Consider the following 20312-nt stretch of genomic DNA (forward strand, 5'->3'; position numbering starts at 1 on the left):
AACAGAGAGAGTGAGCTTAAAATGGTGAGAAACAGATGAGGTATCAGCTGTATATAGTAGATGCAAGCAGTACCCTCTTTGCTCATGATCCTCTTCTACCCAGGCCACAATTTTCCCTTCCCAGCCAGGGACCACTGCATCATCCTGGAACACCTAAGAGAAGCCATGGGTCATTACACACATTATAAAATATATTTAACGTTTTATTTAGATTTAATTTACCTCAGTGTTTCTCAACCTTTTTAAAGGGTTAGTTCAGCCAAAAATGAAAATTCGGTCTTTAATTACTCAGTAAGCTATAATTAGATCAGAAAGCTGTAATTAGGGTCAACAAGCTCTCGAAATTCATCAAAAATATCTTAATTTGTGTTCCGAAGATTAACAAAGGTCTTACGGGTTTGGTACCACAAGAGGGTCAGTTATTATTGACAGAATTTTCATTTTTGGCTGAGCTATAGCTTTAAAAGTCCCCACTGTCCAAAAAATATTCAAAGACCTCCTACACAATTCTGGTTGAGAACCACTGATTTAGATGCCTGAATGTATCAAGATAACATCCTGTTGATTGATTATGTGGCAATACCTCTTCCTTCACAGTGCCAAACTCTGGATCCAGTGCTTTAAAATGGTACCGATAATTGCCTTCCCGATCTACGGCAGCCTTGAAGTCTCGAAGGGTGACTTCCCCAAGCCTGTTGACATAAGAAACAATAAAAAATTTCATAGGACACTTGTAAAGTATACTACATTACAGTGATTTAAAGAAAACCCTGGGTATTAAGATAATGTAAAGGATGTCTCTTGCTGAAATATGTAGAAAACCCATGTTAAATAATTTACATTATTTAAAAAATCTCCATATCATTTTATACATGTTTTGGATTAGGGGTGGGCGCCATTATTTCGAAGACGTCAAATGGTTGCACACAGGTGCTATTTTTACCACAACACAAATCAAAAAACTAAAAATACTGATACATTTCCACATTGTGTGGCTTTTGGTTGAAAATTTTAGTCAACAAGAGAAGCAACGCAAGTCTTTACTGCTTTCGTAGCGATAACAAGAGGAGTAAAGTATGTGAAAGATGCCTGTGGATGAATAAAACTTCCTAAAACCCGTATCTTTGTTCTCTCCACTTTAGCCCTGATGCCTTTGAGGCTTTTAGTAGACCACAGCTACTGAAAGAGCTTACAAATGGCAGACACAAGAAACACTAGATGCCATCCTGGCAGGATGTAAACATATCGAAGCTTGTCATGATGCTGCAGCCACTGAGTTTCTCAGTGCAGATTTCACTCGATATCCGGGCGTTTAGACTCCTTGTGGGGAAAAATCAATGGTTCAGCATTTGGTTTAGTTCTATGCTTATATCCATTGCCAAGCTCTTTTAGTAGCTGTGGTCATCGCATCAATATTTTATTTTTTTAAGTTGTGCTGCGGTAAAAATAGCAACAGGTACCAGTACCTCACAGAGTGCAACCATTTCATATTATCAAAATAGTGGCACCCCCCATAGTTTAAAATATGTATAAAACGATGTGGATTTTTTAACGGGGTCCTATTATGCTCTTTTACAAAGTCTTGATTTTGTTTTGCTTGGTTACCACACACTGCACACGTCTGCGGCGTGCTACGGATCTGACGCGGACACTCTAGTCAATGCTTGTGTTCATACCAGCCGCTCAGTGGCTAGCTGAAGCGTCCCAGAAGTGGCTTTCCGCGCTGCATCGCTAAAGTTTGGCTAATCCCCCACCTCCTCCCTACCCACCCCATAACCATTCAAATTTCTGTAGGCAGGATATATTTTAATGATATTCTAATGGGACGCGTTGTGACATCATAACACCTGAAAAAAACAAAAAAACAAAAAAAAAACCCTGTAGTCCAAAGATGCAATTCATTGCAGTTCTTGAGAAGGGATTTTTAAAAAATGAAATATCTCCTTTTGGAGTGGACTTTGAGATTTGTAACTTTGTAGATCTTTTTTATGCCCAAAAATACACACCACACAGTAACTAAAATTCAAAAAGTGAAAAAAAGGACCTCTTTAAATATGTAAGTCTTTCATTGGTAAGAAACTGAAGATCCACTCAAGCCACATATACGTGTAACACAGAGTTTGACTAACCTCTTGGGGATGTTGATCATGAATGGCGTGAGTGAGCGGTCAGTAAAGTACAGAACTTTGGTGCATGCTGAAGAGTTTAATGCAGGGCTGCTCTGAGAATGAACCATTTCTGTAAGAGACCAGAGGTGATTATTCACTTTAGCAGTGTTTTAAATAAGCAGAAATATACTTACTGAGAAACCTGACAAGTACAAATGACGTTCATATTAATTCATATAAATTTAAATTTATTCTGTCATTTCCTCTACTACGATTTTGGGAATAAAGTGTCATAAAACCCTAAAATGCATTTTTTGAGATTAACATATATGTACAGATTGCATACCAGTGAAAACTATAATAGCACTCATTATTTTTATTAGTAAGGGAAAAGTAGTTAAACCTATGCAACCTATGTAACCTAAAGCAAAGTTAAACCTATGTCACGAAAACTGACGTATATGCGTTTATTTGGAGTGGCGATTGGCGTCTGTGATTGGAGAGTACATGTCACCAGTTTAATTTAAGAGGTTTTCTCAGTATTATTCATGAGAAGGAACTTTTACGATCCAATCACAGCACTGTATTATGCATAAACATGAGGTCGTCTTACAGCGGAGAATTCTAATCTCATGAAAGAGCATCCGTGCTGAGTCTATTATCGGACGGGGCAAGCGTGTTTCAAGTTTATATTTCATATTCTCTCGTTCTCCAAACATGAAACAGCACTGTGTATGCGCATAGGTCTTCATCAAATGAAAGAAGCGCAAAATGGGCACTGATACAGCAGCACTTCTGATCATGAACGCGATGACAAATGATTGTGATACACACAACAAACAAGGATATAGACCGAAAAATTAAAGAAGAGTAAACAAAAGTAACAATGCGTTAATTCTTTCTTTTTTAAACTGACGTCAATTATTCTAAGACTGTAATATTAAACTTTTAAATGTTCTCTAATGATAATATTTCTTGAGAGTTTATTATCATTATTACTACATTTTTACAATATATTAAAGTAACCCACATCTCCATTGTTGTTTGTTTTTTCTTTCTTTCTCTGCTCATATTTTAATTTTGTCTGTATAATGTGTTGTAGGTCTGTTTTATTGGTTGTTTTCTCCCTCTTCCCACCCTCTTTACTCCCACTTTTCCACAGCTTTACATGCCCATTTCTTGAGTCTTTTTCAAATCTGAGGTATGAACAACCAGTGCTCAAACAGGGGGGTTCAACATGTATGCTTACTTGAAGTAGGAGGCCAGGAGTCTCGATCTGAGTGAGATGCTTTATGTCCTGGAGATTTGCCTCTGGTCTACAAAGAAAGAGACTGATTTGAGAACAGAATTCTGTGAAAATGCAGATCAGGTGCTAAACCTGCTGTGTGAGAACAGATAAACATTCCTCGTACCCTCCTCTCCTGTTTGTGGCGTGTTTCCAGGTCATAGAGGCGATCCATCAGGCTGGCCACACCTTGCTCAAGGGTGTCCAGAGTGTGATGCTGAGGGTCGTGACCTCCAAAGCTGTTCCTCAGACTACGGAGAGCATCTCTTACTAACTGGAGCTCCTCAGCCTACAACAGACACAATTAGATATCTCTATAGATATAATATAAAATAATTGAAAAAAAGGCTTCAGGCTTATTTACCCCATGGTGTGGTTTTGATGTTGTGACGGGTGGGTGTGAATAGCCGTTGTTTTGCGAGCCAGGAAGCTGAAACAGACGAGAGGGTGACAAGTCTAAAACATACTCTGCAGTGTGTGAAAACAAACAGCTGTGGGGAGAATTGTGTATTATTTCTAGGCCTGTTACCTCCTCAGTCTCATGGCTCATTAGCTCTTTGAGAATACTCTCCTTGTGCTCCAGCTCCCTCTGCAGGCAAGTCTGAGAAACACACAAAGATACTCATTCACACTGAAGTCCTGCAGAAGCTTTCAGTTACATAATGAGGTAAACATATTAATTAGTAGGGCTCGGCTATAAGGATTTTTTGAGCTTTCTGACCCTGTATAAACAGCAACGCAACTGACATGTTCAAGACATAGAAAGGTAGTAAGGACATTGTTAAAATAGTCCAAGTGACATCAGTAGTTCAACCTTAATTTTATAATGCTATGGGAATACTTTTAGTGTACAAAGAAAACAAAAATAATGACTTTATTCAACAATTTCTTCTCCGTGTAAGTGTTTAACGTGTGTTCATGAGAGTATCAAGATGCATGCGTTTGGTTTATAACATTATGGTTGAACCACTGATGGACTATTTTAATGATGTCCTTATTACTTTTATGGGCCCTGAATGTGGCACTGCTGTCAATGCAGGGTCAGAAAGTGCTTGAATTTCATCAAAAATACCTTAATTTGTGTTCTGAAGATGAATAAAGGCCAAACAGATTTAGAACGACACAAGGGTGAGTAATTAGTGACAGATTTTTCATTTTTGGGTGAACTATCCCTTTAATATTATTTTATTAGTAAGACAAATTTACAAAAAAAACATGTAGTTTTAAGCTATAATAGCTGTACATTATAACGTGTCATAAAAAATTGAATAACTATGCCACATTTCCATTCCCATCATGCAGTTCTCCTTCACAGCTGCTGTGGTAGTTGCATCTGCAGGGCTGTGTTTGATGTCGTACCTGCTGGCTGCTGCTCTCTGTCAGCTTGCGCAGTGCCTCATCCAGCTTCAGCTGTTGCTGCTGCAGAAGTCGATCCTTTTGGCCCAGTTCTTTCTGTACAGCATAAAGACATTAAGTTTAAATGCATTATAGCAAGAGATGTGGTATAACTAGCAAAGCTTTATCAAGAAAATCAGCATTTGATTAAAAAAAGCATTCTTTAATGTGGGGGATATTACATTCTAGATTTTTAAGCTATAATCTACTCATAATTTAAAGCACAACTAGCTTTCCTTTTGAAAAATAATAAAAACTAGTAATAAGACTGAAGCTTAAAAGTAATTTATTTCCAAATGTATAACTATCAGATAATAGTTTACTTTATTCATTTAGCAATCAGAACAAACTGATAAAATCTGGAATTTAAACAACAAGGATCCTAATTAAGATTGCAACATTAAAGGCATAGCTCTTCCAAAAATTAAAATTCTGTCATTAATTACTCACCCTCATGTCGTTCCAAACCCGTATTACCTTTGTTCATCTTCAGAACACAAATTAAGATATTTTTAATGAAATCCAAGAGCTTTCTGACCCTGCATAGACAACAAAGCAACTGACACATTCAAGGCCCAGAAAGGTAGTAAGAACATTGTTAAAACAGTCCATGTGACATCAGTGGTTCAGCCATAATTTTATGAAGCTACAAGAATACTTTTGTGCACAGAGAAAACAAAAATAACAACTTTATTTAACAATTTCTCCTCTTCCGTGTCAGTCTTCACCATGCATTCATTAGAGTACCACAACACATGCATTCCTTTTGCTTGTAAACAAGCCGAAGCACATCAGCAGTGCCACACGTATGCATCGTGGTACTCTCATCAACAAGTGTCGAAGGCTGCCAAGAAGAAATGGTTGAATAAAGTGATATTTTTGTTTTCTTTGAGCACAAAAAGTATTCTCATAGCTTCATAAAAATAAGGTTCAACCACTGATGTCACATGGACTATTTTAATGATGTTTTTACTACCTTTCTGGGCCTTGAATGTGTCAGTTGCTTTGCTGTCTATGCAGGGTCAGAAAGCTCTGAGATTTCATCAAAAATATCTTAATTTGTGTTCTGAAGATGAATGAAGGTCTTATGGGCTTGGAACGACATGAGGGTGAGGAATTAATGACAGAATTTCCATTTGTGGGTGAACCAACACTTTAAATATGAATTACCACTAAATATCACTAAAATTAGAAAAGACTATAATTTATATAAAAACAACTGAAAACACAAATGAACAGTAGAATTAGAAACATACTATATGTGACCCTGGACCACAAAACCAGTCTTAAATAGCACAGGTCTATTTGTGGCAATAGCCAAAATACATTGTATTGGTCAGTAAAGATCATGTTCCATGAAGATATTTTGTAAATTTCCTACTGAAAATATATCAAAACTTAAGTTTTGATTAGTAATATGCATTGCTAAGAACTTCATTTGGACTACTTTAAAGGTGATTTTCTCAGTATTTAGATTTTTTTGCAGCCTCAGATTCCAGATTTTCAAATAGATGTACCTCAGCCAACGATTGTCATATCCTAACAAACCACCAATGGAAATCTTATTTATTCAGCTTTTAGATTATGTATAAATCTCAATTTTCAAAAATTGACAATTATGACCGGTTTTGTGGTCCAGGGTCACATATATTATGGTAAAATGTTTCTAAATTATAAAATATTTTGCAAAACAAGACATGCCTTATATTCACTGAGAAGTCTGCTCCTCTCCTCTAGCTTCCTCTGTAGTTCGGCCTGAGAAAATATACACAGATAATAATTGGCAACTGGTCTTAGATATGGTATAACTGAAACAAAATTAACATGCATAACATAAAAACGAAAATGTCAGGTCTCAATTGCACGCACTCACATTTTGTCCCGCCAACTCGTCTTTGGCCATACCGGTGCGCAGGAGTTCCTGTTTAAGCTGCAAGACTGAGGACTCCTGCACAGCCATACGCTGCTGTAGGGCATCCTGATGAAACAGCACAGGGTTCATCAATATTAACTCACATATCTAACTTGTTTGGTTTTATATCAGTCTGAGACAATTAAATAAGTAGAATTCTTAGTAGTGGTGGACAACGATTAATCGTGATTAATCACATCTAAAATAGGTTTTTGTGTGTGTACTGTGTATATTCATTATCTACAGTTAAATACACACACAAACAGTATACATTTTTAAAATATTTACATGCATTTAAATGTATGTATTTGTATTAATATAAATAATATTATATATAAATATATTTAATACATAAACATAACATTTTTCTTAAATATATACATGCATGTGTGTATTTATATATACATTATAAATATACACAGTACACACACATATATTATGTACACAAAAACTTTTATTGTATATGCAATTAATCATGATTAATTGCTGCCCAGCACTAATTCTAAGTAATGTGATCGTGGAGTTACGCAAGACTTACTTTCACTCCCTGCAGATTGCGAGCCTCCTGTTTGAACCTCAATAGCTCCCTCTGCACGTAAATACAGCATAAACAAAATAACTTAAGAGACTTCACAGATTAGTCTGGGTAAAAAAAAATCATCAGGGCTTGATAAGAACAGCACATAAATAAGTAACTACAAAGTTTGTTCGGTCAGATCAAACCTACCACAGAGATTATGTAGTGATCATAACATCATAAAGTAGTCAAAGAAACAGATCATACTCAAAAATACATTAAAACAGTATAGGAGTCTCTTATGCTCACCAAGACTGCGTTTACTATAAAAAAATACAGTAAAAATAGTAATATTATGTATTAAAATGCAAAATGTTTTCTACTTTAATATATTTTAAAATATTATTTCTGCAAGAGCAATACTGAATTTTCAGCATCATTACTCCAGTCTTCAGTGTCACATGATCATTCAGAAATCATTCTAATATGCTAATTTGGTACTCATAAAACATATTATCAACGTTAAATAAATATTCTCAATATATTTGTGGAAACCGTGATTTTTTTTCCTCTCCACGATTCTTTGGTTAACAGAAAATTCTAAAGAATAACATTTATTTCAAAATTCCTTTAAAACACTATTAATGTTTTTACTGTCACTTTTGATTCATTTAATATTTCCTTGATGCAGAAAAAGTATTAAATTCTTTCCATAAAAAATCTTGACGTCCCACTTTTGAATGGTGTGTGTAATATTTGTGACCCTGGATCACAAAACCAGTCATAAGGGTAATTTTTTCAAAATTGAGATTTATACATCATATGAAAGCTGAATAAATAAGCTTTTAATTGATGTATAGTTTGTTAGGATAGGAAAATATTTGGCCGAGATACTCAAAAATTCAAAATATTGAGAAAATCATCTTTAAAGTTCTTCAAATAATGTTCTTAACAATGTATATTACTAATCAAAAATTAGGTTTTCATACATTTACAGTAGGAATTTTACAAAATATCTTAATGGAACATGATCTTTACTTAATTTCCTAATGATTTTTGCCATAAAAGTTGCAAAAAATACAATGTATTTTTGGCTATTGCTACAAATATACCCCAGCGACTTAAGACTGGTCCAGGGTCACATATATCTATGTAATATTTATATCACATATACATATTGTTAGATTTATTTATCCTGCTGTACAAACTAGATCTTATATAAATACTTAGCCACACTCAAAAAACCCAACCCAAAACAAAAATACTGTGAATGCCCACCTTTAGCTCTTGACTCTCCTCCATGCTCTGGTCCAGGCGACTCCGTATTACAACCTGTAGCACAACAACAGGAGACTTTTTGCTACTTCAGAACAAAACCACAATAACTACAACACACATATTACACTAAACACAGAAGGAACTAGTTTACACGACAACCGTACAGCAAACCGAAAAGAAATGGGCGACAAAAACAGACACCGTAGGAGAGAAGGAGAGAAACGGATACCTGCGACTCTCCCACAAACAAAGCAAAGTTCACCGTGAGAGTAACATGATCTGTCCTGACAGAGCTTAGTGAACGAGCAAGAGAGAATAAGAGAGAGATGGGGGGAGGGAGGGGCGTAGGAAGTCACATATTATCAAGAGCGAGGGATATTCAGGATATGGAAGGGGCCAATTTGGGGTAAAACACAACTGTAACAAAAAATAAATAAATACGCACCAGTTGCTGCTCTGCATTTTCAACTCCCTCACCCAGGCTGAGTGACACCTCCTGCTCATCCTCAGGTAATGAACCGTGAAGAAGGAGAGCCTATAGAACACACAAAAACATCTGTTATGTGCCACAAGCTCTCTACAAGCAAAACCAAATTAGGAGATGATATACGTTAGTGTCACCTGTAGGCTAGACACCATTTTCCGTGCCTCCTGCATCTCCCTCTCCAGCTGCTCCTGCTGCTCACACAGTTTGTCCTCCCAGGCGCAACCAACAGCCAGACCATCATGCCCCGAGACAATGGCTTGGTCACACAGGGCCAATTTCACTGTGTCCTCTATTGGTAAACACAGATTGATCATGACAGTTATATGTGGACGAGACCATCAATGTCCAGATGATTGATTGAAAGAAATAAATACCAGACTTAATGGTTTTCTCTCCCTGGACAAGGTGTCTAATAGTCCCGCCTTCATGTCTGATAGGCTGACGGAGTCTTTGGGAGTGTGGGTGGGGCTTGGTGAACTGAGACTGTGGAAATAAAACAAAAAAATAATTACTGTTACTGTAGGGATAAACTTTAACGTCTAAGTTTATGGGTTGTTGACGTGACATGGCATTTTCACTGTCCCACAAGATAAATATAAATACAATTAATATTGTCGTTATGTAAAATGCACTAAATCGTTTCTTTGTCCTATTTGGCCCTGTTGTTATAAAAGCTGCAGCGTTATTGTTTTTTTTTTTTTTTTTTTCATTTTTGGGCCAAACCTCAAAATTGTCCTATGGTGTAACTGTCTCAAGCATGGTTTAATAAATTAAAAAGAATACCATAAAAATGTTCACAAATACTTCTGGCATAACTGTACAAGTGTCTATTTTAGTAAATGGCAATCATTTTTTTCATTCATATATTTCTGAAAGTGTAGGAACTTGATACATTTTGTCTCTGAAAACCATGTCCTCTGGTGTGACACCATATCCTGATTTTAAATCGGCCAATTCCAAAAAAAAAAACTTTAATTAGTTGAAGGACCCCATTCATGGTTGTGTTACTGAAGCCCCTTGTCAAGCCCATGACATGTGCACATGGTCAGTTTTTGTTTCAGAATTGTTAAAATATTAAACTTTTTTTGAAACCACTACAAAAGATTTGTTGTCCATTGATGCGACACCCCTAAATTATATTTTTAAATTAAAAACTGTATGTCAAACTACATAATCATGAAAAATTATGCAAATATGTCTTGCTAACTGCTAATGACAGGTTGGCTCAGAACAGCAAGGTCATTAATTGACACAAAAGGCTGAAATGTCCTATAGGACAAAGATGTCACACCAGAGGACAATGTCTCTTTAAAAAGCATTTTTTTTTCAACTTTCTTGCTCCTTTGACATGTTCAAAATGAAACAGAAATACTTTAATAACTACCATTTCTGTCCTTTAGTGTGACGTAATGTCTTATGGTGTGACACCCATAAAACAACCACAGATTTGTTTATATCTCAAAATTTCTTAAAAAAAAAACCCAGTTGAGTATTGCAATAGGGGAGATATAAATCTAGAAATCTTAAATTAGAATGTTCAGCAGTTTTGAATAGATGACAGCAAAGTTTGTCTTGTTGTCAAAGTTTGTCTTGAAATTGTCCAACAAGTCATGAGGAAAAAATGATGTTAATTATAATTTCATATCTATCTATCTATCTATCTATCTATCTATCTATCTATCTATCTATCACATCTTAATGAAATTTATATAAACACACACACGACCTGTCAAAAGTTTTTGAACTGTAAGATTCAGTAAGATTTTAAGATCTTACTGTTCAAAAACTTTTGACTGTTTGATTGTGTGTGTGTGTGTGTGTGTGTGTTATATGTGTCTATATGAGTTTAGAAAAATATGAGGATGAGTAAATGATGACAAAAAGTTTATTTTTGTTTGAACATCTCTTTAAATTCCACTTATTGCAGAATTACCATGGAGGTTTTCCAAGAGTGAGCTACAAACACAACACAACACAAAGACAGATGCTTTTGTTTTTATGTTTATCAGGTGCTGCATCTGGTTTCTCAGAAAGGCAGAGCTAGATAAAAATAAACAGTCCTGAAGCAAAGAAGGAAAGTGCCTTTTAAAACCAGTTGCCATGGAGACCCTTTGCAGATATGAACAGCCAAGTCTGTCAGGATCTGCTCTTGTGTTTGATCTGATGCCCTATCAATAATGCACCGTTAATCCGTTTCAAAGACACAGGCTTATGAGCCAATACCTTGCATGCATGAAAATGATAACACCTTCAGTTTGAAATATGCAATACAGAGTTTCCATATCGGTGTCAAACATATGTTCTTAAATATACAGTATTAAAAATACAGGCTCTTCAATGACTCACTTGCTTCAAAAAACTTCATAAAGGCATTGTAAAAGCCTTTCACGTAAACTGAGGTTTAATCCAAGTCTCCTGAGAAGATGGTTGTTTTACGTAAAGAAAAGATTGAATTTAGATGTTTATTCACATAAACATTGATCAACGCAGATACAAAGAGCACATTGTCAAATAGGCATTTTTGAATTTCCATTTTCAATATGTGCATTATTTAAAATGCCCTTCTGAACTTTTTAAGTGTTTTTAAGTTTTGGAGCAATGGACTTTCAATGGAGCAGTGATAATTTCGTTGATAAAAAAAAAATAGTCATAATTTTCATCAACGGCATATTTTCACCAACAAAAACGAGATGATAACATGTTTTGAATGACAAAAACTATGACGCCAATCTACTGACATTTCGTCAATGAATAAAAATTAGACAAAAATGTTAGGGAGGGACAATTTGGGAAGAGATTCAATCAGAATGGATCTGCTGTGTGGTTAGGAGGTTAAATGCGTACATATAAACTGTATCATAGCCTATTGATCTATCCTGCAGGACATAAGCTAGCATACATCTGCTGCAAATCTCATACAATGTTAAAAAATGTCAGTATCTGGGAGAACAGCAGCAACGTGGATAAATTTGAGAACGACATAAACCCACTCGGTTACGTCTTAGGTGAAAGTGAAAAGTTGGGAGAATATCGGACGTGTATTAGTACATTGCATCAATGCATTCAGTTTTAAAGGTACAGCAGCCTAATTTAGTTGCTATTGTCTGTGGCACTGATGTTAATCAAGCTACAAAAGAAAGACAGAAAATCATTCACTGCACTTAACTGAATCACTTTAGTAGCTCTAATAAAGATTTCGCCTAAATTTATTTATATAAAAAAAATATGTCTGCTTGAAAGAATCAAGAATGTGGTAAACTAGCTGTTATAAAGAATGCATAATTAGCCTGTATAATCACTGGCATTTCATTGAAAAGAAGACCATATTCTTGTTTCTTTAAAAGTGGTTTCATTTCATTTTAAAATAAGGCATGTTGTGTGTTTTAGAAGTTAAATCGCTGTCTATCATGATAAAACGTTAATATCAAACCTATACAATGAGTTTAGTAATTTTAGAGAAATGTTTAATAAATGCATTACACTGTAATTAAACCCATTAGATTTTAGCAGACTATATCTACTGTAGATTAAGTTGACTAAAATCTTATGATATTTAGTCAACTAAAACTAGACTAAACTAAAACAATTCAGATGACTAAAATATGACTAAAACTAAATAGCCTTTTAAACAAATGACTATGACTAAGAATAAATCAAAATTTGCTGTCGAAATTAACACTGCAATGGAGGGACAGACATTTTCTTACGTTTCATTAAAAATACAGGTCTTACAGGTTTGGAACAACATGAAGTTGAGTCAAAATTTTTAAACTCTTTAAGAATTAGTTCACCCAAAAATTTAAATTCTGTCGTTATTTACTCAGCCTCAGTTCATTCCAAACCCATAAGACCTTCGTTCATCTTTAGAACACAAATTAAGATATTTCTGATGAAATTTGAGAGCTTTCTGACCCTGCATAGACAGCAATGGAACTACCACGTTCAAGGCCCAGAAAGGTAGTAAGGACATTGTTAAGCTACGAGAATACTTTTCGTGTGCAAAGAAAACAAAAATAATCACTTTATTCAACAATTTCTTCTCTTCTGTGTCAGTTTTTGCTGCATGTTCAGGAGAGTACCATGACACACTCATCAAAAAAATCTTAATTTGTGTTCCGAAGATGAACGAAGGTCTTAAACGTTTGGAACGACATGAGGGTCAGTAATTAATGACGGAATTTTCATTTTTGGGTGAACTATCCCTTTAAGTTACTAAAAAATTCTGCTTAGTGTACTGACTTCTATACAGTAGTCAACATTTGAAGTGGATCAAAAAAGTGGATCAAAGTTGTCCTAAGATAAAAATTCGTATTTTTTTGGTTTTAGGACAACTTTGATGAAAGGTTTTGATCCACTTCAAATGCTGACTACTGTAAACACAGCCATAGATGTTCTGAAGAATTAGAACATAAGAAAAGATTCTTTAGTTCTGAAGATACAGTCACTCTTACCATTGCTCTGCGAAATTTCACTTAAAAAAAAAAAAAAAAAAAAAAATCACAGTAATTTCAATGGGAATCTGTGCAATCGGGAGTTTTGTGTGAAAAAACGATAAAGTTCCCCATGCAGATTTTACTCGTTTAAATTGGTCACGTGAATTCGCAACGCTGACCAATAGAAAACTGCTTTCGCTAATGTGAGTGTATGTTCACAGGACATTTATTTGTATAAATGCATGCTTGTGGGAACTATGAGTATATTTCTGTTTCAGTTTTCCACATGCATTAGACTAGTGGAGGAGTGAAGGCCTGACACCACAATGTCTTTCAGGCCCTGAAGCAAACGACACGACTCTAAACTCAGCCCATGACGGGTCAATCCAAGTGCAGCCCTGTCTGTGAAGGGACAGCAAAAGCTTACAGCACCAACAACCTCACTCTTTCTCAGTCTGCTATCTTCATGCATGCAAATTCAAACCCTCCCACATCAATTGTCCTCAAAAGTCACAAAAATGAAAGAACAATCAGATTAGATAGAGTGTGACGAGACTGTCATTTTCAATACTGAAACTTATATTGGGGAATAAATCCCATCCGCCTCATTGGGTCTATTCAGTTACAGTGACATTTCCACCAACACACAGAGCAAATGAATCCCGCCTGGGTGACCTTTGGAGGATTCATGTTTATTTTCAGATTAAGGCCTGGGGTTCCCTAAGTCTTTGTACAGCGCTTTAATAAAAAAACAAAAAATAGGGCCGAGCATATCAACATTTCTGAGCTCTGCAATTGTGTGATGGATGAAGACAAAATGCCAAGGCTGATCTGCTTTGTCGTTTTAACAAAGCAACAATGCTTCTTCTCGAAAGAGAAGACAGAGCACTTGTTGTTGTTTTTGCGTAGTGTGTATGTTGTGCTGGCTCTCATTGTCCTAATCCAGGCTGCGGGCCGCAGAGATCCTGAAAGAGACAGCCCGTCGCACTCCACATTACTCTCTTTGTTTTATTTTTCTCACGTTGCAGGGAGGGGGAAGGAGGGGACTGTTCTCTTTCAAAACCAAATCCAGACCCCCCCTCCTGATTGTGACCCAAACAGACACTAAACACCCTCACTTATTCAGTTCAGTTTCCACCGTTTCTTTCAGTGCTGTGTTTGCCAAAGAAAAACACCACAATTAATAGATAAGACACTGAGTGAAATGAAACTCGTGATCTAAACTAAACTGGAAAAATCCCTCACTATTTATTAAGAGTTTTGTACTGATCTTTGAACCACTGTTCTTAAAAAACAATAAGCGTATTGATGTGATAGTTACTCCAACATACAACATAAGACTAAAAGGGATAGTTTTACTCACTCTCATGTCATTCCAAACCAGTAAGACCTTGTTCATCTTCGGAAAACAAATTAAGATATTTTTGATGAAATCTAAGAGCTTTCTGATCCTGCATAGACACATAGACACCTACTTTTCTTTTTAGGAGCACAGTTAAAATTTTAGGAGCACCTTCTAATCAATAATCAAAAAATCTGATAAAAAAATTTGCCTTCTCGTAACAAGGTGATATTTGACTCCTTAAAGTGATTTAAAGGGGAATTTTGTTTTTTACCTTTTTAATGGCATTTTTCTAACTTTAATAAAATTGTCACATTTTATGTCAATTTTTAAAAAATGATATTTTATAAGCTTCTTAAAATTAAAAGAACAGAATAAAAACAAGTAGAATAAGAAACAAAATTAATTTGTACTACAGAAATGGCACAGAAAAACACAAAAGTGGTTTGTAGGTGTATTTTCATGTTTAATTAGGCTTAGAGGTGGAATGAGTGCAATCAAATTCATAAATGCATGTTGAGATTAATGTTTTGAATATTAAAATTAAATATAGAAATATTAAATGAAACTAAATCTGCCAGTAGGTGGCAGCAAGTCACTGATTTAATTACTGAATCATTCCTTCATTTGATTCGTTTGAACAGCTGATTCATTCTGATTCAAGCAAGTGACTATATGAATGGAAAATTGAATCATTGACTCACTAGATTCATTTAAAAAAGCATGTTCATTCATAAACAAAATGCCACTGTGCTTGAATGGAGATGCGCAGCGGCTCAGTTGTGACTTGTTTCAAACTATTTTTGATGACGAAATAGATCAAAATTAGTCAATAGTGTTATAGTCAGACAATGTAAGTCACTTAATATTAACTTCTTGTTTATTTAACTGTTGTCCCTTAAAAATCACTAAAAGCTGTCACTCATCTTCGTTCATTGCAATCTTACAAAGTTTCATTATAATCAACAAAGCTCTCTACACTGCACAACGAATCTCTTATTTACATTCTCTCTACACTTTGTTTATGAAAGGATTTATGAGACATGTCTGTGATACATTACTCAATGTTGCAAAAACACGTACAGACCTTTGAAGCTCCCCTCAGCGCAAACACAAATATGTTGATCGGGTCAGTCGCACTGGTGCTCCTAAATATTTTTACATAGTTGCATGTAGTAGTTTTTAGTTGTGCAAATGCAACTGAAATGGTTGCACTGTAGAGCCCTGAGACACCAATGCAACTGACACGTTCCAGGCCCAAAAAAGTAGTAAGGAGGTTGTTAAAATAGTCCATGTGACATCAGTGGTTCAACCATAATTTTATGAAGTTACAAGAATACTTTGTGCACTAAGAAAACAAAAATAGTGACTTTATTCAACAATTTCCTTTCTTCCCTGTCAGTCTCTGATGCACATTCACTAGACTACCATGACGCATATTCTTATAGCTTTATAGCATTATGGTTGAACCACTGATGTCACATGGACTATTTTAACAATGTTCTTACTACCTTTCTGGGCCTTGAATGTGTCATAAAGCTGTCAGATTTTATAAAAAATATCTTAATTTGTGTTCTGAAGATCTTACTTGTTGGAACGACATGAGGGTGAGTAATAATGAGAGAATATTCATTTTTGGGTGAACTATCCCTTTAAAAGTTTTCGTCCTTGGTGTGAACGGGCCTTTAGATGTCAAAAACCTCAGATTCAGTAAAAGATTTAACTAGCTGCCCAGAGGACATAAATCTAACACATTCAGCACTGTCGAATTAAGGCATTTCAAATGGCCTTGAAGTGTACAATATCAGCAATTGCTGTTGCTGAAACATCCTTTATTCATAGCAAAGATGGATGGAAAACGACAGCTAGAGAATGACTGACTGATTCCACTGGGAAGGAATCAAAGCGAATCCACAAAGCGTTCTTCTAGTTATAAATAAAGATCCGCTATGTCTGTTTTCTCTGGATGAAACACGAGCCTGCGCCGAGATCCTTCCTATGCAAAGTGTTCTCACCATTCTTTTTGAAATGCAAAACAAAAAGAAACAAGAATAATGTGCTCCATTTTTCATAAGCTACTGCAGCGTGCGCTGACTGGGTTTTATATAACCACTGATTGAATGCAATGGGAACATACAGAACTGTTGCTGTATGGTGAAGCCAGCAGTAAATCTAATAATCTCTTTACCAGAGCTCGCTGTGATTCTCCCAAAACATCATCTCCCCTGATAAATATTACTGAATCTCAGAACCGTTTCTCACATCTCCCACACAACCAAACCGCAAAAATGACCAACAAGTGGTCCAACGCAAATAAACATGTTCCGCTCTCAGATTCTCACACAAGATTAGTCGGTCATTAGACGATTCTCATGAGAGCTCATCAGACGCCCGTCACCAACCCAGGAGTCATTTGGTGGGATGGCAGGAAGCTCATTAAAGTGTATTTACGCTCCAACGTCAGTAATTGGACACAGAAGCCTGTGTTATTTAAAGAAAAAGGCCAGCAGATGCAAAACGTCAACATAACGGAAATTCTCGCCTGCCAGGGTGAGAGTTCGAGAATCATTTCACATCTGGGAGGCTGTTTTGAAGAAAAAAAGGCTGAGCAGACATATCCGGCATTCTTTGCACTGTTGTAAGGAAAACAATGTGCTTCACAACAAAACAAGAGAGGAATATTCTTCAAATATTTCTTGTCAAATCCACATGGATTCTGACTGAGTGAAATATTGTGATGTGTGTCAATGACAGATGCCAATGACAAATTTAGATCCTAAAGCATAGCACAGGTGGCACTGACAGAGAAAACACGACTCAGAATCTTGTATGTAAGCTATAGCAGAAAAGTAAATTGGGTAGGATCCTCAAAAGAAGTCACAGCTGTCATTCACAGCCACATAATAAAATACAGGTGGATTCAAACCGACAACCATTAAATCGCTGGAAGTTGGAAAGACGCTATACTGAACTGCTGTATCTACAGATTATGTGTTTGCTACGAATTTGCATAAAGTTGAACCCTTCACAATATTATCATATCGTCAATGGTTTATGGTCTGTCAACTCTCCTAATAAATTCTAATGGCTGTCAGCGAGAACTTTTTATGGAGTATAAGTATAGGACAGCATCAGTAAAAAAGTGAACTGGTGAGTCAAATTTATACGAGACATACTTGACTTAAAAAATGTGCAGTATATATAAAAAATTTGCTAAAAATACTTGCGAATGTGCTTGTCATAGAACTATCAAGCGTTAAAGTGCTTACTGAAGGGACAATTTACCCAAAAATGAATTCTGTCATCATTTACTCACTCACATGTTATTACAAACCTGTATTCTGCAGAACACAAAAGATATTTTAGATATTTTGGAAGATAATGTGGTAACCAAACAGTTTTTTGACCATTGAAGAAATGTGAACCTGAACCACAAAACCAGTCATAAGGGTATTTTTTTTTTAAATTGAGAATTGTACATTAATATAATAAGCTTTCCATTAATGTATGGTTTGTTAGGATAGTACAATATTTGGCTGAGACACAACTATTTGAAAATTTGGAATCTGAGGGAGCAAAAAAATCGAAATATTGAGAAAATCACCTTTAAAGTTGTCCAAATTAAGTTTTGATGCATTTACGGTAGGAAATGTACTTTTTCATGGAACATGAATATCCTAATGATTTTTGGCATAAAAATGTATAATTTTGATGCATATATATAGTCTAGGGTCAAAAAGTATTTTGGAACGACATACGGTTGAGTAAATGACAGAATTTTCATTTTAAGGTGAACTATTTCTTCAAAACATCACGAATATATGTTCTGACAGTGTCTTACCATTTGATTTGTTTGGCTCCCATTTTGGCACTAGAGTTTCTAGCCCTCTGCAGCACGTTTATTCATCCACAGACCATAAGGAAGTCTAGACATCGGCATCGTTTCTTACAGACAACTTCTTTAGAGTCCTGCCTCAGCATGCAGAGTCTACAGCGTTGCCACTCGTTTGCTAACTAGCTCCTCTTAACCACCATGCTCGAAACTGACAGCAGGTCCTATCAGTGAGCTCAAAGCCTCTTCAGATGCACCCGATGTTGTCCATATGGAAATCCTGTTTTCAATCCGTCCACGGTGACAGGAGAGAGCGGCACTGCTCTGTCACCAAGGCAGCGGCATCCTACCCCCCTCCTCTCCTTCCCTCTCTCCGGCTGTGAGTTGGGCTAATTATTCCTCTTCACTGTTCAACCTGTTCACAGACGACTCCTTCACTTCATAAAGCACTCCATCGCTGAGATCCGCGTGTCCCTGTCTAGTTCTCGCGCTCCCTCCCTCGCTAGATTTTCTTTTTCTGTGCGGAGATGTTAGACTCAGTCCGGCCTTCCTCTGTTTACCCTCCCCCTTCAGCCCTCCCTCTATTTCATCTCCTCTCTCTCTCTGTCCTGCCTCTCTCCCCATCTGTTAGGAACGGGATTTTGGCGGAGGGGGAGCTGGTATGGGACTGTCTGGCTTGTAGGTGGGCACAGATTTTCTGTGGACCGTTTGCTACAGCATGGATTGTACTTATGATTTGACACAACATTCAGACATAACTTTACTTTTACAGAGGGTAGCTTATATAACACTGCGCATATGCTTTAAAAGTTTGGGGTAAAATTTTATTAAGGGTTTAAACGTGTAGCTCTGAAACACTACTGTAATTAAGTGGCCAAGGATCAGCAATCTCGACCTAAATCTGATCGGACAGACCAAACAGTAATCATAGAGACTTGAAACTTGGAGGGATGGTAGTACTCACACCATCTACAACATCACCAAGGCTCGTCCCAGTCGGCCTGACGGGGGCGCTACAGCGATCAAAAGTACACAATCACTCGTAACCCCTTAACCATTCGTTGCAGGCTCAAGTGCCTTTTGTTGGAATCCTTGGCTATCGTCGGACAAAATGCACACCTCGGATTCATCCGTCACCCTGGCAAAATTTTCAGGTATGTTACATTTTTTTGAAAAACCTTCTTTTGCGAACTAGTCCTAGGTTTTTCGCCTGATCAAAACCAAACCAGTGCAGGAAGATTCTCTGGAGAGTGAATAATCAATAATTATCAAAAAAGTTAAACTTTCGACTTTGAGCACCTATTGAACAAGGTTAACAGAGGCAGATTGAAACGAAACTTAATGGGCCTGTCTGACTCATGGCCCTAAAGATCTGTAAGAAATTTGAAAGAAATCGGCCACTGGGGGGGCGATATCACAATATTCAAGGGCTTACATGATTGTATATTGCGTGGTTTTTTGCACACATGCACGATATTCATATCATACAATAGATCTCCTTGATCTGAACAACTTTGCCTTTAGATGCACTGTTGTCAGTTAAACCGTTAGTTAAATGAGAAGATGTTAAAAAACGTATTTGAGAACTAGTCCTTGGTTTTTCACTCAGTCTGGAATAAAACACTGCAGTACAATTCTCTGGACTCTCTAGGTCAATAATTATCACAAATGATGAAATTTACCCTTTGGGAAGCTATAATGGGGTCGTTTAGAAAAGGGGCCT

At 36.4% G+C, this 20312-nt stretch overlaps 1 protein-coding gene across 1 annotated transcript in view; it reads right to left on the reverse strand.

The window, feature by feature from the left end:
* Positions 1 to 20312, reverse strand: part of dixdc1b (DIX domain containing 1b) — a 32100-nt gene that overhangs the window by 1407 nt on the left and 10381 nt on the right. The window contains exons 6-20 of the mRNA XM_051093258.1: positions 9357 to 9465; positions 9117 to 9269; positions 8941 to 9030; positions 8496 to 8549; positions 7239 to 7289; positions 6662 to 6766; positions 6490 to 6543; positions 4753 to 4845; positions 3923 to 3994; positions 3758 to 3823; positions 3521 to 3682; positions 3358 to 3424; positions 2130 to 2238; positions 584 to 692; positions 74 to 153 (exon numbers count right to left, since the gene is read on the reverse strand). Of these exons, the coding sequence (XP_050949215.1) occupies positions 74 to 153; positions 584 to 692; positions 2130 to 2238; positions 3358 to 3424; positions 3521 to 3682; positions 3758 to 3823; positions 3923 to 3994; positions 4753 to 4845; positions 6490 to 6543; positions 6662 to 6766; positions 7239 to 7289; positions 8496 to 8549; positions 8941 to 9030; positions 9117 to 9269; positions 9357 to 9465 (1374 nt within the window). The remainder of the gene's footprint in view (positions 1 to 73; positions 154 to 583; positions 693 to 2129; positions 2239 to 3357; positions 3425 to 3520; positions 3683 to 3757; positions 3824 to 3922; positions 3995 to 4752; positions 4846 to 6489; positions 6544 to 6661; positions 6767 to 7238; positions 7290 to 8495; positions 8550 to 8940; positions 9031 to 9116; positions 9270 to 9356; positions 9466 to 20312) is intronic.

Source organism: Labeo rohita, chromosome 21 (assembly GCF_022985175.1).
Source record: "Labeo rohita strain BAU-BD-2019 chromosome 21, IGBB_LRoh.1.0, whole genome shotgun sequence".
Taxonomy (NCBI): domain Eukaryota; kingdom Metazoa; phylum Chordata; class Actinopteri; order Cypriniformes; family Cyprinidae; genus Labeo; species Labeo rohita.